Below are 9518 nucleotides of genomic sequence, written 5' to 3' on the forward strand. Positions count from 1 at the left end.
AAACTGAGGTTCAAGGAGCTCTGGGGAGTTGCCCAGATATTCCCAGGAATCCATAGAAACCTCAGTACTGTGCAGACCCTCCTCCCTGCAGATGGGTTTTGGGGGTTGACCTGTATCAGGGGCTCCTGAGAAGCTCGATTCCTGACATGCCAGGGGCCACAGTGGTCTGGTGGTAACAGGGAGAGCTATAGGTGTCTGGATCTAGGATGCTTCCCACAGGTAGACTACACAGGAATGGACACCTCAAATCTTCAGTTTCCAATGGACCAGGAATAGGGCAGCTCCTAAGTTCCATTTTACATAGGATGAAACTGAAGCCCTGGATGGGGGCATTTGCCTGTGGGTCCTTACAATGGCCAGGAGTCCAGGAATTAAACTTAGAGGCAAAGGACCAGGACTTGGGGAAGTCACCTCCCAGCCAGGCTTTGAGACTCAAAGTAAAAGCCCAGCCCCATTCTGATGCAATCTTTTCCCCCATCTGCTCCGGCCCACCAACCCCAGTAGTGATAACCCAGGGAAATGAGTAACCACTACAAAGCAAGGCTTTATTGTATTCTTCAACAACTGGACTTAAGGAGAATGTGATGGAGAGGGGTGCCTGGCAGTTCAGTGTCTGCCTTTGGCTCGGGTCACAATCCTAGGGTTGAGCCTTGAGTCGGGCTCCCTGTTCAGCCGGGAGTCTGCTTCTCCCTCTCCCTCTGTCTCCCACCTCACCCCCCCATTCGCTCTCTCCCACAAATAAATAAATAAAATCTTTTAAAAGAATGTGATGGGGTGGGTTGCTCAGTTATGCGTCTGCCTTCAGCTCAGGTCATGATCGAGTCCTAGATTAAGCCCCATACTGGGCTTCCTGCTCAGGAGGGAGTCTGCTTCTCTCTCTCCCTCTGCCCCTCCCCACTACCTGTTCTCTCTCAAATAAAATAAAAAAAAAAAATGTGATGGAGAACATGTTAATAATGCAGAAAAAATTTAAAAGGGTACAGCTGTTCAGTGCATGTGAGCACATACACACTTGTTTCACTGTCCTGTCAAAGGAAAACAGCCAAAGCTCAAAGAATAAGAAAAAGATGTGCGCAGGCATTTTACCAAAGATGCAGACAGCAAATGAGCATTGGGAAAAATGCCCATCATTAATCCTTACAGAAATAAAACTAAAATGAGAGAGCACTAAAAACTCATTTTTAAAAAGGCTAAAATTAAAATGATTGGCTAAACCACATATTCAGAATGTGGAGGAAATGGAACTCTCATACCTGCTGGGAAGATGCAAAAGGTGTGATCCAAAGTAAAACATTTACCTACCCTGTGACCCAGACGTCATGTTACCAAGAGAAGTTCAAAGAAACATACACTCACATAAAACATGTTTAAACTAGCTTTATCCTCAATAGTCAAAATCTAGAAAAAACAAAGATAAATGGATAAACTGGCATATGTAAAAATATTACTCAGCAAAAAAACAAAAAACCCACTACTCATGTAGTATCACGGATGAATCTCAAAGTAATTCTGACACATAAAAACAACAAATACTCAACTCCAAACATTCAAAAAATTCAAAGGTACCCATCCATCTATTTTAAGAGAAAGTAAACCAGTGGTTTACTGGTTTACCAGTAGGGGCAGGGGAAATTATAAAAGGACATGAGATAAACAATGTGACAGATATGTTCATTATCATGGTTGTGGTTTCAGAAATTCATAACTATGTCAAAACTTAGCAAATTATACTGTAAATATATGCAGTTTAGTACATATAAACTACACCCCAATAAAGCTTTAAAAATGCCTCAAGACAGAATGTCTGTGTCCTACTCTTTTTGGAAAATAGGTTTGGCAACCCCACACTGACTCCATCTCTTTCTCATGCCTATGGGAGTATTATGTCAGTGGCAGCAAATGTAGAGAACAACGAAGAATATTTACATACAAGTTCAGGAATGCTTCCTGGTCACAAGTGCCAGATCCCAGGTATACAGATCCTCCTTTATCTTTTTTCCCTGCCTCTGTGGTAGTGGCTTTGAGGCAAACATCACTGAGAGGAAACCACAGAACCTTTTGATTACTTTATTTTTTATTTCTTTTCTCTGACAATGACTTTACCTGCACAAGATAAATACGCCTGGAGGTCCTGAGATTTGTGTACACACTGATCCTACAGTCACTGTCATAGAAACTCGTCCGGATGCATTTTTTTTTTTTAAGATTTTATTTATTTCTTTGACAGACACAAGTAGGCAGAGAGGCAGGCAGAGAGGAGGAAGCAGGCTCCCCACTAAGCAGAGAGCCCGATGTGGGGCTCGATCCCAGGACCCTGAGACCATGACCTTAGCCGAAGGCACAGGCTTTAACCCACTGAGCCACCCAGGCACCCCATCCGGATGCATTTTTAGAAGAGGCACATTCCATCCAGTTGGCTGCAGTCTCCGCTTCCTGTTAAGCCAGTGTTTCTGTACCAAATATGGTTTCTCTTGCCCACTGTGGTCTTTCGACCAGTGACCTCAGCCCAATGGGTTGTGGCCATCAGGGCACATGGCTGCTTGTAAAGCCGGGGTTAATAAGCCCCCAACAGTGCTGACATCCCCTGTGATACCTCCTTTCAGCAAGTGAAAAAAATTCATGCTCCTTTCAGAAGCATCTGAGGGTCTCACATCTGCCTCCTCCCGAAACACAAAGCATGCAGATCACAAATGAAAACCAGAAAGCCCTGCAGTTTTTCAGAGGTGGTGAAGCAGCAATGCAAATTTGGCCAAACTGGCAAGCTATTTTCTGCCATCCTCCTCTCCCTCCTGAAGCATGGACAATTTAAGACTCCTAAAGAGTTCACCCAGCAATGCTTGTTGAGTCCAAATCCGTACATAAACTACCGCACAGAGTAAGCAGAATATCCAAGATTAAAGAGGACTTAAAGAATAAGGCCTTGATCATCACATAAGCCAAAGCCACGTGCAGCACAGTTAATGTTTGGGACTTGGAAGCTGGAAAAGCTCATCGCAAATGTCACATGAAACTAACATGTCCCTGAAAAAGATAGTCTCTGTAAGCTGCCAGCCATACTCCTATTCCCTGGGTCATCAGTGATTCAGGTCCATGCCCAAGGTAGTTAAGGAGATGGGGAAACTGACCCTAAGGGCTCAGGTCTCTCCTAATTTGTTCCAATTCACGAGAGAACAAAGGTCACCTTCCCTGAATACACTGTGGAGGTGACTGGTGCACCCTGTGCACCTGCCAGTCAGGAGAGATGAAAAGGCTTTGGTCACAAAATCTAGCAGTGAGCTAAATCCAGAAAGAGCCCTGGACAGTTTAGAAAGTGCAACATATTTACACAAGCTTCCTACTACCTTATAGAAACTTACATGGATTATCCCACCGTGCACATTCAACTGTCTGAGACTCAGGGCAGACAGATGGCTCCTCAGAGTTCCCTGCAGTGTTGTTACAGTGAATAGGAAATTACACCTTCCCTGCAACCTAAGGCCTTTCCCTAGTGTGAACTCTCTGATGTTGAGAGAGGGTAGATTTCCGTGTAAAAAACTTCCCACATTCACTGCACTCATAAGGCCTTTCTCCAGTATGACCTCTCCGGTGTTGACTGAATTGGGAACTATCCCTGAAGGATTTCCCACACTCACTGCACTCATAAGGCCTTTCTCCAGTGTGAACTCTCTGATGGTAGCGTAGTTTGGAGCTAGAGATAAAAGATTTCCCACATTCACTACACCCGTAAGGCCTATCTCCTGCATGAACTCTCTGATGATAACGAAGGGTGGAACTGGAGGTAAATGACTTCCCACATTCACTGCACTCATAAGGCCTTTTACCTGCATGAACTCTCTGATGGTAAGAGAGGGTAGCACTACTGGTAAAAGATTTTCCACATTCACTGCACACATAAGGTCTTTCTCCTGTGTGAACCCTCTGGTGTCGAATGAGTATTGAGCTATTGGTAAAAGATTTCCCACATTCACTGCACTGATAAGGCTTTTCTCCCCTATGAACTCTATGATGATAACCAAGGCCAGATATAGATGTGAAAGATTTCCCACAAGCACTACACTCATAAGACCGTTCACTATTATGAATTCTCTGGTGTATTGACAGGGAAGATTTTTGGCTAAATGTCTTCCCACATTCACTGCACTCATAAGGCCTTTCTCCCGTGTGAGTTCTCCGGTGTTTATTGAATTGTGATCTATCCTTAAAGGATTTCCCACATTCAGTGCACTCATAAGGCCTTTCTCCACTGTGAACTCTGTGATGATAACGAAGGCTGGCACTAAAGGTAAAAGATTTCCCACACTCAGTGCACTTGTAAGGCCTTTCTCCTGTGTGAACTCTCTGATGATAACGGAGAGTGGAACTGGAGGTAAAAGATTTCCCACATTCATTGCACTCATAAGGCCTTTTACCTTCATGAACTCTTTGATGGTAACAGAGTGTGGAGCTACAGGTAAAAGACTTCCCACACTCACTGCACACATATGGTTTTTCTCCTGTGTGAACTCTCTGGTGTTGAATGAGTGTCCATCTATTGTTAAAAGATTTCCCACATTCACTACATTTGTAAGGCCTTTCTCCTGTGTGAACTCTCTGATGTAAAATGAGGTTATTTCTTCGGATAAAGGATTTCCCACATTCACTACACTCATAAGGCCTTTCTCCAGAATGAACTCTATGATGGTAATGGAGGTCAGACCTAGAAATAAAAGATTTCCCACATTCATTGCACTCATAAGGCCTTTCTCCAGTGTGAACTCTCTGGTGATAACGGAGGGCAGAGCTAGTGGTAAAAGACCTCCCACATTCACTGCACTCATAAGGTCTTTCTCCAAGGTGACCTCGATGATGATACTGGAGAGTGGAGCTACAGGTAAAAGATTTCCCACATTTACTGCACACGTAAGGCTTTTCTCCTGTGTGAATTCTCCGGTGTCGAATGAGCGTCCACCTATTGTTAAACGATTTCCCACATTCACTACACTCATAAGGTCTTTCTCCAGTGTGAACTCTGTGGTGGTAACGCAGGCTAGAGCTAAAGGTAAAAGATTTCCCACATTCACTACACTCATAAGGTCTTTCACCTGAGTGAACTCTTAGGTGTATAATGAGGTTATTTCTTCGGGTAAAGGACTTGCCACACTCACTGCACTCATAAGGCCTTTCTCCAGTGTGAACTCTGTGATGATAACGGAGAGCAGTACGAGTGATAAAAGATTTCCCACATTCACTGCACTCGTAAGGCCTTTCTCCAGAATGAACTCTCTGATGATAACGGAGATCAGACCTAGATATAAAAGATTTCCCACATTCACTGCATTCATAAGGCCTTTCTCCTGTGTGAGATCTCTGATGATAACTGAGGGCAGAGACAGAAGTAAAAGATTTTGCACAGTCACTACACTTAAAAGGCCTTTTTCCAGTTTGAACTCTACATGGTATCAACACGGAGCCACGGTTAAAAGATTCTGCACATTCACTGCACACATAACTGTTTTCTCCATCGTGCCATCTCTGGGGATGAATGAGGACAGATCTGTGGCTTAAGGACTTCCCACATTTGCTGCACTTGTATTGCCTGGACCCAGTGTGAGTCTTTCCATGTTGACTGAGGGAAGAGCTCTGCCTAAGGGATTTTCCGCATTCACCAAATTCATGATGTCTTTTTCCAGTATGGTATCTCTGGTGTATGGCAAATGAAGATTTGTACCTGAATGTTTTCCCACATTCACTGCACACAAAACAGTGGTCCTGAACAAGCACATGTTTGGGACCGAAGGCATTCTTGCATTCTCCCCAGGTGTGATGACTTTTTCGTCTTTGTAATGTTGCCCTGCACTGGGTGATTTCCTTTGGTTTCTCCCCAGTATGAGTGGCCTCTTGCCCCAGATGCCCCGAGCCAGACAGCAAGTCCTTCTCAACCGCTCCACAGGTAAAGGGCTTTCCCGAACCACCGGATCCCCAGCTCTTGACAGCAGAGGCCCTGTCCACACGGCTTCTGAATGGTTTTGTTCCCACGGGCTGCTCCTGCTGCTGCTGCTGCTCCAACTTCACACCGAAAGAAAATCGTTTCCCGCAGGCCCCACACCTCAACCGTTTCTGGCTGTTTTCTTTCCCCTGGAGCTCAGCCAAGTGGAAAATGTCTCTCAAGACGGGACCACACATCTCACAGGGGTGGGTCTTCCGGGAAGACAGAGCAGCCCTGGGCGTCCAGGTCTGTGAAACGCCCACAGAAGCACTCTGTGCAAAGGGGGCCTCCTCATCCTCTGCTCCACAGCAGCAACCTGAAGGCAGAGAAACGCTGGTGAAATAGGTGTCCGCCGTAGCGAGGGGGTGAGCCCATCACACACAGGCATCCATCTTATCTAGGCAGGAGTGTATGCCATGCTTTTCCAGACACAGCAGTTGAAATTCAGTTGTAGGAGCAGTCGTTGTCCATTATTTGGCCCCTAAGGTCACAGAATGGTGGAGACCTCACCAGGAGAAGGATACAAAGACAGGGTATGAGACAAGAAAGAGAGGCAAGGACTACAACTCATTTCTCTGCCAAGTCTTTGGTGGGACCTTTGCTACCACTGATGTGAGGCTGGGTAAAAGCATGCCTCCAAGCACATTACAATCCAACTGCAACATATTACTTGCTGTTCAACGTCAATTTAGGGTACGTGAACATCTCACAGCCAATGCTGGAATACATGAACATGAGAGAAATGGGAGAGATGTGGAGTCCAGAGAGGTAGAGATTACCCCTGTGCTGGAAGTCACAGTAGAAATAATGAGAGAAGAACAGACAAATCGGCAAAATGTCAAAATGGAGACAAAAAGGTAGAAATGAAGCATGGTCACTGGAAATAGCATGAAAATGTGGGTGAATAAAGACAGGTTCACCATGAGGGACCTGGTGTGATGTGGACACACTCTGCAGCCACTGACCAGGACCACGCCGTTCTGAGTCCACTCTGTCATGTCTGGAGTCCTGCCCATCCTGTGATACACAAAGGATTCTTCCCTGTAAGCCTTGAGAAACTACATGGGACATGGACAATGCAAGTCCTAAGGGAGAAAGAGGACAAACGAATAGCCAGCACTGTCCCGGGCTATTCAGCACAAAAGACGGCAAGGTGAGTGATGTCAGTATAACAGCAGAGGAAACCAGCCTTTGCCCTTGGCAGGCTTAAATCAGGGTGCTACAGCAACACAGGGGCGCCTGGGTGACTCAGTTGGTTAAGATCTGCGTTTGGCTCAGGTCATGATCCCAAGGTCCTGGGACTGAGCCCCACATCGGGCTCCCTGCTCAGTGCAGAACCTGCTTCTCCCTCTCCTTCTGTCACTCCCCTGCTTGTATGTACACTCTCTCTCAAATAAATAGATAAAATCATTAGGAAAAAAAAAAGACACGATGGAGAACACAGAAAGAATAACGACACAGAAAGGATCACTGGGGACACTGGCTTAGTGAAGACAGCTGGCTGTAGGCAGATAAGAAGAGTGGGGCTGTGTCAGCCAAAGGGCTGATGCCACTGCATTCCTCTACTCTGCAGGGGACCTCAGCAGCCTCTGCTGCGGAGAACGCCAACAAGTCTTGCTACAGCAGCAGAACATCACAGAGTACTCAGCAGAGGGTCCAAGCGTTTGCAGGCATGGACCCCACCGGCCTGCTCTGCAGAAGACCCCAGCAGCTTTTGCACTAAGGTAATCAATAGCTATCACCATGGGGGACCTACCACAGAATAATATACTGAGTTTTCCCCTCCACCAAAAAAGGAGCTGTCGCTCCATTCCATGACCACAGCTGCCACTCACACCAACCCCACCAATACCCTGGACCCCAGCCCGCAACTGCCCTGTGGTTGCCTATATTCATTCCGTAACCTGACTCCATGGCTGTCACCTGAGTGCCCGGGTCTCAGGCATGAGAGCCATGGCCCTTGTGGGCTAGTCTGCTTCTCTGATCCCAGAGACACTGAGGGAACCCATGCTCTAATCACAGGCACCATCAATGCTCAGAGTACAACTGCATCTCACACAGCAAGTCAACGCTGTTGCACGCTATTCCAAAACAGACCCTAGAACCACTACTGCTTCATGTCTATTCACATTCTTGGAACCCAGACATGTACACACTCCACAGGTGCCTGCACATAAGACACCAATGCTACCACAACCACACACACACACTCAAGAGCAGGACTTGGCATCAAGGGAACCCCACAGCCAAAACATTCCTGTGGGAGAAAGAGATCAGGAGGTTCCAGTAGCATTCTCTACTACTGTGGACACACAAAGCCTCAGCTACTGAGGACTCCTATAGTGTTTGATGACACTGATCTCAGGAAACAGAGCTGCACAGACACTAAGCCTCCTGACCAGGCTGTAGTTGGAACTGCCACACCCCACCAAGCTGGTGCACTCACAACCACACATGGGTAAAGATCTTCCCCACCAAAACCTTTCTGTAAAGTCTGGAAGAAGGGACTATTCCATGAAATGTACAGACATCAATGCAAGGCTACAAAAAACAAAAAAATAAAGGAAACAGGACATCCCAAAGGAACACAGTAACTGATCAGTTACCCCAAAAAAATGGGAGATCTAGGAACTGTCAAAGACTTCAAAATAATTGTTTTAAAGGAGCGCAATGAGCTGCAAGAAAAAGGCAATTCAATGAAATAAGGAAAACAATTATAAACAATGTAAGATTTTTCAACATATAGGTAAGAAAATATAAAAAAAGACCAAATAAATCATGGTATACTATACTGTACACCAGAAACAATCAGAACACTGTATGTTAATTATACTGGACAAAAGTTATGCTAAAGAATATGATGAATGAAAAGAAAAACGCAGGGGCAGCTGGGTGGCTCAGCCAGTTAAGTGTTTCGACTCTTGATTTTGGCTACAGTCATATCTCAGGGTTGTGAGATTGAGACCCATGTCAGGCTCAGCACTTAGCATGGAGTCTGCCTGAGATCCTCTCCCTCTCCCTGCCCCCAACTTGAATGAATGAATGAAAGGAAGAAATGAAGGGAAAGGGAAAGGAAAGGAAGATGAAAAATGCAATAGAGAGCATCAGCAGCCAGCTTGATCAATCAAAATCTGAGTCGGAAACTGAAGATAGGTTTTTTTTTTAAAGACTTTATTTATTTATTCGACAGAGATCACAAGTAGGCAAAGAGGCAGGCAGAGAGAGAGGGGGAAGCAGGCTCCCCATTGAGCAGAGAGCCCGATGGGGGGCTCAATCCCAGGACCCTGGGATCATGACCTGAGCCGAAGGCAGAGGCTTAACCCATTGAGCCACCCAGGTGCGTCCCCCTCTTTTTTATTTTTTAAAGATTTATTTATTTGACAGACAGAGATCAAAAGTAGGCAGAGAGGCAGGCAGAGAGAGAGGAAAGGAAGCAGGCTCCCTGCTGAGCAGAGAGCCCGATGCGGCTTGATCCCAGGACCCTGGGATCATGACCCGAGCTGAAGGCAGAGGCTTTAACCCACTGAGCCACCCAGGCGCCCCCCCCCTTTTT

At 46.0% G+C, this 9518-nt stretch overlaps 1 protein-coding gene across 2 annotated transcripts in view; it reads right to left on the reverse strand.

The window, feature by feature from the left end:
• Positions 1 to 2355: 2355 nt before the first annotated feature.
• Positions 2356 to 9518, reverse strand: part of LOC111139736 (oocyte zinc finger protein XlCOF6-like) — a 23006-nt gene continuing 15843 nt past the window's right edge. Inside the window, exons 3-4 of one of the 2 annotated variants that reach the window (XM_022492095.1) lie at positions 4067 to 6281; positions 2356 to 3730 (exon numbers count right to left, since the gene is read on the reverse strand). In XM_022492095.1, the coding sequence (XP_022347803.1) occupies positions 3472 to 3730; positions 4067 to 6281 (2474 nt within the window). In that variant the 3' untranslated portion in view covers positions 2356 to 3471. Of the gene's footprint in view, positions 6282 to 9518 lie in introns of both variants that reach the window. The other variant, XM_022492096.1, reaches the window with a different exon arrangement.

This window comes from Enhydra lutris, unplaced genomic scaffold (genome assembly GCF_002288905.1).
Source record: "Enhydra lutris kenyoni isolate GAN:26980312 unplaced genomic scaffold, ASM228890v2 scaffoldscaffold114, whole genome shotgun sequence".
Classification (NCBI taxonomy): domain Eukaryota; kingdom Metazoa; phylum Chordata; class Mammalia; order Carnivora; family Mustelidae; genus Enhydra; species Enhydra lutris.